This window comes from Calypte anna, chromosome 7 (genome assembly GCF_003957555.1).
Source record: "Calypte anna isolate BGI_N300 chromosome 7, bCalAnn1_v1.p, whole genome shotgun sequence".
In the NCBI taxonomy this organism is placed as follows: Eukaryota; Metazoa; Chordata; class Aves; order Apodiformes; family Trochilidae; genus Calypte; species Calypte anna.
In genome coordinates, this window is record NC_044253.1 from 4,134,736 (window position 1) to 4,151,363 (window position 16,628).

Consider the following 16,628-nt stretch of genomic DNA (forward strand, 5'->3'; position numbering starts at 1 on the left):
GGGCACCAGATCACTTCCTAAACTCCTGCTTAACTGAGCATTACCAAACACACCTAAGGTATGTCTTAACTTACTCTTTTAGATTTCTCATGAGTGTTCCACTCATTACATTGAACTGCTCCAAGGTCCACTGAGACCTCTGAGACAATAAAGACTTCTCACTTGTCTAGAAATAAAATGGTTGGTGATGTCTACGCTGCTATCTGCACCACTACCAACATATGCTGAGCCTTGTTCTACAGACTATCAAGCCAAATCACAGCTAGTTCCTTTCACTAGCAATTGAGTGGCTTTTATTTTCATCTTGAAATAGTTGTAACATTCCATTTTTTATGTTGTTTTGGGTTTTGCCTTAACTTATGCAATAAATTCAGTGACGTTCCTTTGGTGTCTAGCTTTTGGGTAAAAAAAAATCCACCCCCAAAAAACCTAGATTAATTTCTTGCCAACTGCATAGCAGCATTTTCCTCATTTCCCACAGTGTCATTTATGTTAAGTTGTTACTCATGCTTTTTTACCATTTACTGAAAGTGTATTTTGTGATAGTCTATTACCAACACAGTCACCGTAGCTTTAAAAATCACAGTTTCACAAAGTTGTTGTGGTTTTTTTTTTTGCTGGACTAAAAAGGCTTAGAAATCAGGAAGTTAGCAGGCCAATTTCAAGTTGAAAGTTGGCAAGTCATTTTGGGGAATATTAAATCATGACAAAGCTCAAACATAAAGATCAAAGTTCAATTATAGACCATAAAGTTGTTTTAATGGAGAAGATTTATACATTATTTTTCTAGCATATTAGAGCAGATTCTGTAAATTCTGAGAATATTTCAGTCCTGAGGAACTGAGGACCCCTGCCCTAGCATATAAATTTGGACACAGTTATTCTCAAAAAAACACTGTTAAAATGGCAGACAGGGTACGTGCCTCTTAGTTACTCTTTGTAGGTCTGTGTGCTGGTGTGGATAGAGGGAAACACAAGTGTGCACAGGGACATATTGCTCAAAAAATCCTGACTGACTGAGGATCTTCATTAGAGCCCTCACTGGAGCATGGAAAGCCCCAGCCTCCAGCACACAGCAATGGATGGAGCCAATATGCTGTTCCCACTCTGGCTTCTCTTATGCAAAGGACTAGAAAGCAAATGGGACAGTGATGACAAAAATAACTTTTTGTCATGTAACACGCCAGCGTGTCTCCACACTTTGGTCTTCTACATTCCCCTGCCTGATTATTATCACCCTTCTTATTATTTCTTCTCATTTGTTAACTACCTGCTCTATTTACCACATCTGTACTTGCTATGTGCCACGTCAAAAAAGTTTACTTAAGAGTTAACTGACAATCACATAATTTCTAGATTTTCTGATAACACTGTTGGCAGGACAAAGTACCCCAGGAGATCAAATTGCTATTTAATTTTGAAGCCTGGATTCCCAAATTTGGTTAATGCAGAGAAATGTGTCGAGTCTTCTGGCCAAGCGTGTACACATCAGTGCCTAACAGAGCACAAGAACTGTTTAAGTGAACTTACCACCTTAAAATGTATTTACTCATGACTATAATTTACGTGTTAAATTTATTGGAGTTTTGGTTCCAACGTGACATACAATGTAAAAAAATCAATATAGATTTGAGAGCTTTATAGTGCCCCTGGCAAATATGAATAGCACTTGATGAAAAGTGAAGGTTTTCACAGCACCTACAGTGCCACTGCACTGGGGTAATTAACACCACACGCTTCACAGATATTTATATCAATTCTTCACTGGCACACAGAACAGCTCTTTGTCAGAAATTCGGTACTGAGATGTCCTGCAAGGCTTTAGACAAACTTTTATTACAAGCCCCTATTTTAAGGGATTTACAATTCTGACAGAAGTATTTCCCTATGGGATAAAAGTTAGCATGAATGTTGTTCTCAGAGCTGGAGGAATTTTTTTCTTGTAAAAATTGGTTAACTCTCCACCCCTCCCCCTTACAAAGAAGGCAAATAGATAGTTTTGAGAGCTTTCTGCAACCATTGAAGTCACCTTTAGAAAAATAAATAGATGCTCCTTAAAATACAGAATTTGGCAAGCTTTTCATTTTTAATCTTGAGGGTTGCATTTTGTGATTTAAAAATATTCTAATGTGAGCCTAGAAATTACCATTTAAAAGTGGTCTCTGTATAAGCAGTGCAACTGCATTTTCATAACATTTTAACAGATTAAGGGATAAACTCTGGTGAAGACAATGCAAGAACCTTATCAAATAAGCATTTCACATTGACTTACCATAGATTGGAATTAAGCCATGCTAACGAATCCTGACTCATTTGCATGGCCCAAACCTAATCCTAATGACACTTCATGGTAGATAACTAACATGCTTTCTTCATGGCAACATTAGTTTGGGAATAAAACCATGCTGAGTACCAGTTCTGAATTACTGAGTCACAAACCACATATCTTCATTACCCATGGAAGAGTATCCCAGGTAGGACCAAGCTATGCTTATGAATCAAGATCTTAATGTAGCCAAAATCAAATGCATCTGGCTTTCCTAAAGAGATATTTTAGAGGATGGATTTGAGTTATGCTAATGAATCTGGATTTGTTAGCAGGGATCACATCTGATCCCTATGTAACACCGCAGGAGATTCATCAGCCACACTTTATTAAACTAAAAAAAAAACCCTCCTTAAATCCAGAAATTAAAAGACTATAAATCACTCCTCTATTACACTAATAGCTGAAACAAACTAATATGATGCCTTCAAATCCCACCCTCAACCCACAGAGTGCTTCAAAGAAGAAAAACTTTGGCATGTATTGACATCAGATACTATGAATGTACAAGGACAGATTCTGAAAGTATGGTATGTGAGCGTGGACATCTCACACACATGTATTTATGTATAAATTACATATTTTTTAAGTGTCTGTAGCAATTAGAAGCAGAAGCCCATCACTAAGGCACATAATGATTTCATATAACGAAGACTTCCTTATGGTAAGCAACATTGCACTGAACATTTCTGCATGGAGCTAAACCATAAGAACTTTGTTCATAAAATTTTCTCCTTCTTTCTCTTCAGACGTGGGCCCAGATGGTGTTTAACTCTCGTGGCTGCTTTAGCTTTTTCTGGCTGTGGTCAGCCTCTTGGCTCAGGACATACAAGCTGCATACACACCAGCAACACCCATGCCATTTTTGACACACCACTGGAAAACTCACACTCCAGAGATTGACAGGGTCTACTGGCAAAATGCCTCTTTCTAGTCAATTTGCATGTGTATTTGTGGGTTTCACACATAATAATTTTGGAGTGTGTAAATTTTTAGAGTATTATTCCAGACAATATTTAAAAACATGGCATTGCTTGATTATTAGTGGTCAGAATGCTACTGCCTTTGGGTTAACTCTCAGCAAAACCCTTACCCTTGGGATAAACTAACAAACATGTTTTATCAATGAAACAACTTTTTAAGGATATGTGAACGTGATGGCTGACCAACAAGAAGCTGGAGTAGGAAAAGTCAGAGATTCAAAGATTATTCCCTGGCATTTCTTTTAAATTGTTTAAAATGTATTTTGTTGGCAAGTTTGAAAAATAATGAGAGAAAACAGCAGAAACTATTGCAGCCTTAGTAAACGAATCAGTCAGCAAAGCATCTGAAGTTCCTGTTTTGGATTCTAACATCTTTAAACCATATCAACATTTTTCTTCTCTTAAAAAGAAATGGATTTATGCAGCATGTTGGTTTGCAATGGACATGGTGAGTGGCTGTTAAATGGAGGGGTTTTCTACCACCAAAGCAGAAAAATTGAAGTAGCAGTCAGAGAGCACAGAGATGTAAATAACCATCCATTGGTTTCATTCTTTGCAGTTCAGCACTGTAAGTTTTATGAAATATAGCAACAAAACCATTTCTAAGAAGTATTTGTCCAGTGCATTTACAAATTTAACTGAGCATGAAGAATCCCTGTGTGAATTTTTACTTTTTTACTCCAAAAGAAGTATGAGAGACTGAACACACCTTTAATAAGTCCCTTTTCTTGCAGTGTTTTCAAGGAGGGTCTCCGGGAGATGAACTTCTTTAATCTGCTTTTAACTCGGTTTCTGTCATTTGTGTCGGAGGTACTGTAGTTCAGCCTGAAAACTAAAGGAAATCAAAGGGAAAAGCATCAGTGAAATGATATATTTACATTAATAGTAGTTTGCTCAAATACCCTTAGAAAATTATGGCTGTATATACCCTAGTGAAATCATGTGGTAGGTCAGTAGCGTGGCTGGTTGGACGGTACAAAACGTCTGATTAATACCTTTGTGAATAAACATGATGAGTTCACTCTGCTGGTTGTTCACAGACTTGTATTATTTATTGCCCATAAGCATTTGGATGGTGACCAGTTTACTCATGAAATGGTCATGAATCCCACAAGTTTCACATGGATGTTTTTGGTTTTTTTTTTCCACTAAAACTCTGGACTCAAAGTGTGCTATGCCCTATTAGCGATATACAACTTCTTATGAGAAAGGATGGATGGTTACACCACAAGTGAAAGGCTGAATTCTCTTGCCAAGATGGATTAAGTTTTATATATATATATGTATATGTATATTTAACACAGCTATAGAAAACATGGCTCTCTGCCATATAATGTGTGCAAGATGCATTAATTTATGGCAAGAACTTTATTCCCATCCTAATGATCATAGTTTATTATATTTAGGCATTTACCTAACTGAAAAACATTTATTCCTGCACTGTGTCAAAAAGACATTGAACCCAGCTGTAGAAAATCCCTTGGAGGAAGTTTCAAAGGCATAAATTTAACTTTTTCTCTGCAGAGGTGCTTAAAGGGCACCATCATAGCTCTCCAAATAGGCAGTATTATTAGGGAGGAGCAACTCAGAACTCAAGGCTGGGTGCTCCAGAAGCAGCAGTGATACCATGGGAACTTTCTCCAAAGGTTTCCCTGAACACTCAGCAGCCTTCCCTGGCGAGGACCTCCAGCTGAGAGAGGGGCAGCTTCTGTTTTCTGAGATAAAAATAGCCTTTCATCTCTTCTCGAAAATAAATAAATAGGTAAACAAACAAACAAAGCCACCAAAGCACTATTCTCCACAAGCTGAACTTTCAGCAATTCGTCCATCGTCCTTCCAAGAGAACTCCTAAATAGAGCCCTGGATAGTTCAGCTGCAGTTACAGAAATTCTCCCTCATCTCCCCATCCACTTTGAATACTCTCGTAATGCAGTGATCTTCATATAGGGAAACCAAGCAAAGAGAAAGAACAAAAAGAAAACTACCCTCAATATTAATGGGCTATTTTGTAGCAAGAAGTTTGGCATAAGTCATAGACAGCACCAGAATATTCAAAGGTGCAGAAGTATAAAACAATGGCAAGCTAAAATAACTGGTTAAGCAACAACACTGGAATACTGTGGTTTACATTACAAATCAGATTTTAACAGCCAAACTTATAAAATGGTTTACGCGTTGCTGTTGTCAAGGGAGAAAAACTTGCCAAATTGTTCATTTTAAGTAAATAGAACATAGCCAATTAAGGAAAGCAATATTTAAACACATGCCTAGGATGATCAGAGCATAGTTTGCTTCTGATTTCACTACTGATTCTAACAGAAGAGTGCTCCATTTTCCCACAGCACTAAAATGACCCTACACATACTTCCACAAACTAGTAATCGCACAGGACAAATAAAAGGACACTTTACTGGAAAACATACAGCTTGGTACAATAATCCATCACTTATGAAAAATAGAATTCACATTTTTTAATGGTAGCATTCTTGGAGTGATGTATCATAGAATATAAAGATTAGCATTCAATTGATGGTTGGTGCTTTTTTAACATTATCGTGGAGGACTTTTTGTTCGAAATTGAGCAATCCTTGGCAGGGACAAGCTAAAATTCCAAGTCACTTGGCTGTGCTATAAAAAGAACAACAAATGGATGTTTCTAATTCTGCATCTTAATGGTACTTTGAAACAGTGAAGTGAATTGTATTTAGTTTGGGGACCCTCTTGTTGCTTAGGGTCATTCTGTCCATGGTGATTCATATTTAGGTTTGCTTTTTCCTGATGTACAGTGAAGCTTCCACAGTGCAAATGATGCAGGAATGAAAACATCTCTAAGTCATTTAAAATGCCCACTACATTTCTCATTCTATGGAACTCTGAAACATTTTATGCCCACTTGAACTATATGTTTAGCTTTAAGTATACACCAGATTTCTTAAGATATTTTAATTGAAATGAATGTGATGATTCTCTAGGTGAATAATAGGATATGGCAACTATCACTTGACAACAGGGTAAAGAAAGATTTATTAACCCAGCTGGAGGTTTTATACCTGAAACAGCAATTATGGTGTTAAAACTACATCTAGAGGTAGGAATAGTTATTGTCATGGATACTTTTGTATGTTGTATGTTGAACTGTATAGCAGCATAGCTAAAGACAGCAGCACAGCTAATTGTGATACATTTCTTATTTTATTCTATTATGTATGAGTTCTCACAGGGAAACTTTAGGGCCCCCAGAAGTTCAAGGGTTCAGAGAGTATGTTCCAGCAATATTCTTACTGGGATCTCATTTAGAAATATTCCATTAGAAATAGTGCCAAACCATTCTTCTCGCGATATCCCCACATTAAAATGATTTTGTTATTATATTTGAAAATACATAGAGGACAAAATATTACTTTCAAGAGAAAGAAAAGTAGTTCTGAAAATCCATAAACACAATAAATATTTTTTTGAAGTAGCTTCCTTTTTAAATCTCAGGATCTGGATATGGACAGAAGAATCTTTCATGAAGGAGAGCTGGCAAACATCAAACAACAACAACAAAAAAGTGGGAAGCAGTTCCATACAGAACTAAAATAAGACACTTATGGATTTAAGTATAAAATAATAGGAAATAAAATCTACTGCTTGTTCTACTGTCTGTTCCCTAGCATAAACTGCATAGATGTGCCATTTGATTCATTGTGTTGAATAAAATCATAGCCTCATTTCCTGAAGATATACTGGCATAACCACATAAATGCTTCAAAACCAACACAAGAGGGTAACTCGCCCCCCTTTGCACAGACTCTCATTACTTATTTCTTATATTGCACAAAGAATTTCTGGGAAAGAAAAAGGAAGCACTTGCTTGCTCTTTTTGGGCTAGGGCCTTTTACAGTACACACAGATGAGAACCCAAAAGAGGTCAATATTATGTTAAATTTCATCTGCTGCTGACAGTGGCTACAAGGACACTTCAATCCAGCAGCAAAGACATAACCTCAACACTGGCTGAATTTCACATTTGGCTGGAAATAACGTTGGACCCTCAGGTCCAGAAAAGTATTTCTCATGACTTTGGTCACTTTATTAGGTCTCTATTTATTCCACGGATGGGAAAGGTACTAATGGACACATGAAAAAAATGGCAAGATCTTTGTCTCAGATAAACTGCTCTAGCATTAAGCTATATTACATCACAACAGTTTATCACATTAGTAACATGTAATAAAGACTGGGTACAAAAAATAGTATAAACACATCATTAAGCACAAAAGAACAGCCTTTGGCCCTTGTGTTGGGTAGCACTGTGTTAAAATCCACTGAATTATGAAGGATAACTATGGGCTGCCAAAAAAATTGGAGCAAAAAAAAGGACTAACCTGCATTTTTTTGGTCCTATATAAGTCCTTTGAATAGCAATTCTGTGCCACAAATCCAACCTTTGTATTTCTAACAACATATTAAAAAGAGGAGTATCATGCAAAGCCACACAACGAAGGCTGCACACGAGCTTTTGCAGAAGACAGATGGAAAGAAAGAAAGAATTAATGCATTACCTCCAAATCACACAGTTCTGCAGAAATAGTGCCACCAAAGTCAATGCAGAATTTGAGGTGTAAAAATGAAGAATTGCTAACTATAACTTAATGCACTAAATTGTACATATGATGCAATGAGGGCAAACTTCATTATTTAAGCAGGATTAAGCAGCAGCTAAATATTTGCAAGGTGAAGATACAGAAGTCTTTCTCAAGGGTTTTGGTGTGGCCACAACTAAAAGAAAAGGAGAAGCTATGAGCTATAACCTTTTCAGGGCAAGGATCAAAATTTTTATGCAATTACTTTCTGTGAATTTAGTCATGCACCTAGACAATATATTTCTAGCACTGTTCTTCCTGGGTGTGATGTTCAGGGCAGAACCTGGGTGATTCAATAAGCAAAATGTTTTAATGTGTTCTAAACAGCTCCATATTTTATTGGCAGGATTTTGTAACTCCATGTAACATGACCTCACATTCTTTCCGATGACTTTTATTTCAATCTTAATTTACAAAACATTTATGCATAATCCCAAGGGTTTACCTATGATTAATTCCTGCCAGGTACAGTATATGTGAACACTTCTAATGTCTTGAAAGCATTGGTTTTTGAAGAACTATCCATTAATGACTTTGTGAACTGTGACAATGGATATTGACAGAGCTTGTCAGACTAAAGCACTATTGATTGTCTCACATCATGTGTATAGCAAAACCAATTTCTCCCAAGTACCTCTTCCTAACTGAAATACATTATTATGGTGCCTATCTGTTTAATATAACACTGAAAATTATTGTATGCAATTCATTTGGATGGAAAGGGCTCATACAGAATGAAGAGCAGCTGTGGGAGTGCAGCAGGCATTGAAAGATTCAAAGAGTTTTATGTAAGTGTGTAGTGTCTTCCACTAGACCAGTTCTGCAGGGAAAAAAAAAACAAAACAAAACAAAACACCAATCTGGATTGTGGTTTTTTGTTTTGGTTTTTTTTCAATATTCTTGAGGACTTCAAAATTTCAGGAAGTTCTTAAAAATGGAGATGACTTGGAGGATAATGCTGACACCCATAAACTGAGATTTAAGAATTCTTTTCCCAAGGAATACTAAAATTGAGAAGCTTAACCATTCAAAATACAAATTACACTGACAAAAATTCTAGCTGCAGTTTTCTTAAAATATATATGACCAGATCCATGGATATAACTCTGATCTATGATGTCTTAAATTAATAATTCTCTTTGCAGACTCATACCTAGAGTCTTCAGCAGCATCTTGCAGAACTGAATCATAGATAAGATGGCAAAAGAGGAGCTAGAATTTGGTCTCCCTGACTGGATAATGAAAGTGTCAGTTTAACAGCAGAACTATTGCATATGTGTGAAAATACTAAAGCAATTAATTAGTTAATTATTAATTTCAAGTAATGGGAATGCTTAATTGCTGAGTGTCTCACCCTGCTGAAGAAGTGTATCTTAACATGCAGAGGCGTGTGACTATGCCTACGTTCCAGGAGACACTGTAATTTAAGAATACATAATGACTGATGACTAAGTTTTAGTGAATTTCATTGGAGCTCAGAATTCAGCATTTGTTCCAGATATTTTCAGCCTGCAGCAGATGTGAAATGACTGACAGCCCTTTAAGGAAGGAGCAGTGTGCACTATTGCCTGTATAAATGATCAGTTTTTAAACAAGCACCTAAGTTTTGAGAGGAACAAAATCAAGTTGCTGCCTTCATCCTTCCCTCTGTGATGCTTTGAGATGCAGTCAATAAAGCCTGCTCACTAAGGATAAAGAATTCACTTCACCCACTCTATTGAGATAAAGACTTTTGTCAGTCATCCTATTCTGTCCCTTGGTGAAATTCCTGGGCAGGTCTCATGAGTTATCCCCACACTATAATTACTGTATCTTTTTTGGTAAAAGAGTAAGATGAGAGACACATGGTCTGCTTAAGGGCTCTAGACAAATGATCAGTGGGTAAAATACAGGAATCAGGCATTATCCCTAATCCCTATGTTTATGATAATCTTTAAAATTGCAGGGTTTATGGCTACAGAGCACAGATCTAAGACCTGCAGCATCAGGTAACAAGATGGGTATCATGGGCCAGGAGGTGCTAGGAAGATTTTGTTTGCATAGGCACCAAAAAAACCTGAAGTCATTCAGATTTATGGTCTTAAAACAGATATTTGCCATAGCAAGTGTAGCTGCATTTCCACATGTGTATGAATCAAGCTTAGAAATAAACAATAGGAAAAAGAAAACTGTGATTACATAGTAAGTATAATTTTTCTCTAATATGACAGCCTAACAACTTAAGTGCTCAGTGGTGTCATTACATTTTGTGAAATTTGGGTGCATTAGCAGTGAAGATTCAGTAAAATGACTGCATAATTCACATTTTGCATCACACTCTGATGCATAGAAACTTTACGAAAAATTTTGTCCCCCGCTAATAATAAATTAATAATGTGTTAATTATCACTGTCTTTACATTGTGAAACAAACTGGCACTCCCCAGACAGCTTTCCTTAGCGATATGTGTGCCATAAATATTTAGAGGAGTAAAGCAATAGTTCTGAGTATGCATTTGATTTATAAAGGAAGATCATACCAATCTAACCTGCTATCTTTCTTGAATAAAATAAATGGGGGGTTTTTTTGGAAAAAGAAAATGCAATAGGTCAAATCTATCTGGACTTCATCTGTGTGTTTGATATGATTCCAAATGGGAAATTATTAGTTAAACTAGAGAAGATGGGGTGAACTGAAACAATAGCTGTGAAGTGACTAAATAAGGTTTTAAAATAAGCTTTGTTGAAAGGAGAACTACTATACTGAAGGACAGTTACCAGTGCAAGTCCTTAAATACTCTTGGAACTGATCTTTGTGTTTTCATTAATGACTTCAACAGAAAAAGTAGGAGCATTCAAAAAATCCTTGCTGATGACTCAAGGCTGGGAAGCACCATTAGTTCAGACAAGAAGCGAGACATCAGATAAAAATCTTAGAGACTTTGAGACTGGAGAAAACAGATTAAATCTAATACTACCCAGTGTCTGGACAGAGAAGGATCAATAGAAAGGGTTTCTTTCTTGTGAGTGTGCAACTTTGGACGCTCACGTGCGCAAGAGGTGAGGATTCACGCAAGGAAAGGTGAAGGCAGAGGCTGTGAGAAGTAACAGGAGAATGAGCTGCTGAGCTTTCAAAAAGCAGACAGGGAGCCTGGCATGTTTGGCCACCTAGAAAATGGTGAGACAGGCTGTGATTGTTCTGTACCAGTTTGCTGGTGGGGGTGGGAAAAGGAGCAGGAGACGAGAAGAAGACAGCAGGGAGGGAGAAGAGCTGTTTAAACTGAAGAACAATGTTGGCACGAGAACAAATGAGTATAAACTGGCCATATTATGAAGTTCTAAAACACCCTTTCAAAGAAGTCGTGGTGGCAAATAAAAACTAAAAGAATTTAAGATGAAACTTAATAAATTTCTGAAAGGGGACATAGAACACGGCACCTTGTGACAGGAGGAACTGGACTAGATCACCCGGGACATGCCAAGCCTTTCTTTCCACAATTTCTTTGGTATTGTCACAATATTAGAAATGCTATTATACACACTTAACTTGAATATAAAAACCACAATGCCAGAAATCAATGAGTTCGTTTTATTCATACAGTATGACCAGTTTATGTTCATCTAATGTAAAACATGTGGGACTTGGATGAAATCTGCTGCAGTACACAAAGTCAGGCTATTGAGGCTCTAGGAAGAGAGAGTACAGTGTGCTTGGGGAGGGGAAACTGGTGTCTCTGAGCCCCTGTAAAGGATTAGGACTCTTGACACTGTCATTTTGTAAAAAAGTAGTAGTAGCATCTCCCTCGCCCTGAGAACAGCAGTTTTGTACAAGCAAAAATCACCCAGGACTCATCCAATTTTGAGCCTCCTTCAGCAGCCACTTTCTATAAATGTTCAGGTAAAGAGTGATCTAATTACAGATCTAATATACAGAGAAAAAGCAGGAGTGTGATGGAGATGCTTTTTGCATTTGGCGTACTTCTCTCCTGCAGAAAGGCTTGCTGAATTGTCCAGAATGGATGGTTTAAAAACATGGAATTTCAATAGTGGCCCTGCCCTTTGCTACCTGGGTATATATACCTTGCAATATTTGAATTACTGACTTCTGAAGCTGACATATATAATATAAAAATATTATTTAAACAGACTTCCCAAAAGAAAACAAACATGGAACCAAAGCTTGAGGAAGAAAGAGCAAGGAAGTTTTTGCAGATCTAGTTGCACAAGTGATTTACAACAATTAATACAGTCAGGATTTATTAGAATATGGAGTTTTCCTTTTTCTCTTGCAGAACATAGGTCGACAGCTTTTACGTCTTTATGCTTACTTCCTCACTAAGTCTAAAAAACCCCAAACCTTTTCCACCTTTTGCAAGTAATATTAATAGCCATACACTTCCACTAACAGACAAAAGGACTAGAAAATTACATGGTTCCTTTTTATAACAGGAACACCAGATAAATTGTTATGCCAAAAAGAAAACCCTTCTGAGGGAACTGCCAGCCGTGTGTGCACTTTTAACTTCAAAACCTACATATAATTCTGCCTTATGCTTTGGAAAACAAACTAATTATCTGTAGAGAACAAGGGAGACTTGGCATCGCTGTATTTATGTCACCCTTGTTAAGGGTCATGCAAAAGATTCATATATTTAAAATTAGACATGTGCTTGGATACCTTGTTGAATCTTTTATTCAGATCTGATCTTATGGGACCTTTCTAGAAGGAATATCATACCACAGAATTTTCTTTTTATTGAGACTCTTATCAATTATATTTTGCGCTTCTAAATTTAAAAAGTAAATTGTTTTAAAATTTAATTATATTTCCATTTAATTCAGCCTCCAATTATATTCATAACCTTATATCTTGACCCATGATGGACTTCTAATTCTTCTCATACAATAAGGATAGAATTAGCTCTTACTGTTTAAGTTATGAAAACCAACCTGTTAGGGTTCTCCATTTCAAATGAAAAACAGTAGTGATATTCATCTTTATATGTGTTGTTTCAAACCACAAGTTCCAGCCCATTTTTCTCTCTTAATATAGCAAGTTTACTACTTTCCAGGGATTGTAGATGTGATATTTTGTGAAAGAGAAATGCACACCTATTATCTTTAAAATAATAAAAAAAATACCTAACCAAGGATCTAAAATCTATTTGCTGTACTCTCTTTATACGTCGAGTCCACCTTATTAAATTATCTCTACCTCAATTAAATCACTAGAGTAAAATATATAAATGAACCAAAGATCACCCATGATTTCTTTTTTTAAAAAAGAGTAACCTCAAGTATTTAAGATTTTTTTTAACTTCTTACCTTAAGTGAAAGTCCTGGTAAGAATCTCCAACATATGCACCTAAATATAAAACTTACCCAAACAGATCCTTACCTCCATCACCCTCATTTTATATGTCTATAGAAATTATTGCCATTTGGTAAAACAATTGTTTTTCCAACTTTTCAACAGCTATAGCTCTGCTTGCAAAGTACAGTCAAGAGTTGCACTGCGAGAACACAGGAAAGACTTCCTACAAAGGTGCTTTAGGATCTGCCAAGAATAAAAATAAAACCGTAAAGCAGACCAAACAGGGGACATAGCTTTGCTGTTAATCTACCATACAGGAGCAGAGAAGATGCCTTGTCAGATGGGTAATATCTTAGCTGGGCTGAGACAGTGTAATTGCAGGAGGAAAAGGAAAGCCCAGAATGAAGCTGTTGGTGTATTTAGCCACTTATTATCTTATAAAAGTTTATGCTCCAAATTTGACTGTTTACCCAAAAGCTCTCAGTCCGGTGTCTCTAATTCAGTTGTGGGCTTTTTAGCACTGACCTTATCACCAGTTAGTCTGCTAGTGATGATCAGGTCATAGTGACAGGTGTGTAACAGCATGTAGAAAGTACATGTTGTCCTCTCCCTTCCTTGTGCAACCTTATGCAACTTTGCCCAAGGTGCAGGAGAGTCTGGGGATGATGCTTTTGGCTTTCCACTTCTGGCTCTCTGCAGCAGCCACCTACTCTCTCTCAACCAAGGTAGCTACCATCTGATGGTGGCTCCTCCTCCTCACACAGGCAACATGAAGGCAAGGTCTGGGGTAGTACAGTTAAGACATGAGTTCAAAGAAGACACAAAAATGCGGTCAACTGAAGGCCCAAAACTAGCTGGGACCCTAGAAATGATCACATCCTACACTGCTCATGCAACAGTTTTGCCAGAGCAGATATCTGGGAATCCAAGTCCATGTGGTAGGGACTTGGAGGGGGGGACCTTCAGAGAAAGTCTCCACTACAGCTGCACTGGAACAAGCTGCCTAAGCAGGGAAATAATTACTGTTTATTACAATCTTCCCAAAATAAAATCAGGCCACTCATCACAACAACTTTGAAACACTTCGATCAACTACATGTGGGGTTTGCTCGGGTGCAATAACCCTGTTTGACCAGTCATGGTTAAAACTCAGGCAAAATGTTAAAAAGATACAAGGCTGTTTTAGCTTCAAAATTAATGTTCCAGCTGTCAAACTGCACAGGGACTTAACCTACTTCAGAACATATTTAATAGCATAATTTAGTCTCTGAAAAGAAAAGCAAAATAACTAATGATGGACAAATTTAGAGGTCAAATCTAGTTCAGACAAACATTCAAAAGTTCAGATGTTTAACCAAACCTTATCTTGTCCACGAAAAGCCTCAACCAAAGAGCTCTATCTAATACAAGCAAAGCACAGAAGACTGTGGAAACTTTTCCTTACAGAAATAAAACTATTATCAGGACTGAGCACCTTATTGCAACACTCACGTGTTAAGCAGTTAAGCATCAAAGCAAAAGCAAAACATTTTCAGAAAACTGCTTCATGGAAGTAGTAATATTTGGATGAAATCCAGTACAGAGAAAAGAAAATAATATTAAGGGAAAAGATAATACAAATGTAATTAGACTATCAACCAATAAAACTTAATCTATGCTTGATAGTTGAAACCATCCAGGCTTAGAGAGAATGAGGAAACTGGAGATCAGAGGACTCTTCCTTTTGAAGTCTTGCTGTCCACATCCTGGGGACCATTATCTAACTGAGCATTTTAAAGACATTATGAATATTCTGTCACAGAATTAAAAAGCCTTTTTATTATGAATGACCTGTAACTTGAGTAGGGGCAGCTACAGATGAACTCCAAGTAAACAATTGTTTGGAAAAGGTGAATTCTACTAACATTGTTTGCTGGACTAAATCTTGCAAAATAAAATATATATTTTCAAGGAAAATTTGCATTTAGTCTTCATGGGGTTTATTAAGAACAGAAAGTACAACTCTAAAGGATCCTCTCTATCCTTATCCTCACACTTCCCAATTACAATTTTCAAATGCTGCAGCAAACCAATGATGCTTCAATTTCTTTCCCTCTCCCCATGTCACCACCTTGCCTCTTCCCTGCTTAATCCCGTCCCTCACCTTTTCTTCTCATCCATCCATCCATCTGTCCCTCAAGCCACTTGGGCAATTAATAGAAAAATTTACTTTTCTTATGATTGGAGCCCTCATTCAACTTATCAGATGCACCAAATCTGAAACCTACCTAAAGGTTCTTTTTGAGCAAGACTGAAATTTTCAGTTTAGAAATGAGAAAGGTGTAACTCAAACTAAGAGCAAAGTTTCTATAATAAATCAACTATCCCACTACATGTAATTATACCTTAATAGAAGTACTACCCTTGTTCTATCACACTCAACAATCTTCAGATAGCATTGTATAACAATTCAGGTATTATTCTCATTATTTCTCTATTAATTTTTAGTGTTATCTTTTAATTTTCATTCAAAAACTTCAACTGAAATACCTTCATATGAAAATAAGAAGGTCAGAACTTTACAGAGCCCTAAAATAATATTCATTATAACACAGACAAGGAAAGGCACCATACATGTTTTCATGTTAAAAATATTTACAAATCCTATTTTTGCAGGAACAGAAATTATCTTCTTGGAAACCATCAATGACATAAAGATGTTGATGTAAATGAATGTAGCAGAAACTTGGATAAAAGACAGAGTGTTCTTGAGATCATCACCTGCACCACTTCATTTTTAGTCAACTTTCTGGTCCTTCCATCTCTCTCTTCCCAAGAGAGAATCTGGGCTGGTTCAGGATCTAACTTACTCCAAATACTCATCCCAAAAGATACTGTCACAAAATTTAACTTGCTCTGATTTTTATCTTTTTGCTAAATGGTAAATGATCAAACCTGCATCTGGCTGCTCTCCTTTGGTGACCTACATTCAGTAGATCACCTCCCCTTCTGGCTCTGGGCTCTTGGTCTGGAGTGTAATCTTCAGCAAAAGTGATTATAAACCTTGCTATCATTATGGGATTGCAACATAAATGAACCATGATCTTGACATGCAGACACATACTTTTTCTAGCAGGGCTTCATACCTGAATAATTATTAAACCTGTATTCAGGACAAGATGTGTTCATGAATTTCAGGTTGATTAGCTTTCTGTCCACAAAGTTGGTTTTGTATGGTTGGGGTTCTTTTAAGTGTATAAGCACCAGAGTATTTAAAATTGTTTTAATTCCATTTATTTTAAATGTGCTGTTTGAAAAGAGTTGCTCAGTTTTATAAGAAGGTTATCTTTCTGTATAAACTGAAGACCTTAGAAATAATTACAAAAACTATTATCTCACATAGGAATATATTTTATATGC

The 16,628-nt window shown here is 36.7% G+C and overlaps 1 protein-coding gene across 1 annotated transcript in view; it reads right to left on the reverse strand.

Annotated features, from left to right (window-relative positions):
* Window positions 1–16,628, reverse strand: part of ARHGAP15 (Rho GTPase activating protein 15) — a 310,817-nt gene that overhangs the window by 131,836 nt on the left and 162,353 nt on the right. The window contains exon 8 of the mRNA XM_008494359.2: window positions 4,019–4,141. Within this exon, the coding sequence (XP_008492581.1) occupies window positions 4,019–4,141 (123 nt within the window). The remainder of the gene's footprint in view (window positions 1–4,018; window positions 4,142–16,628) is intronic.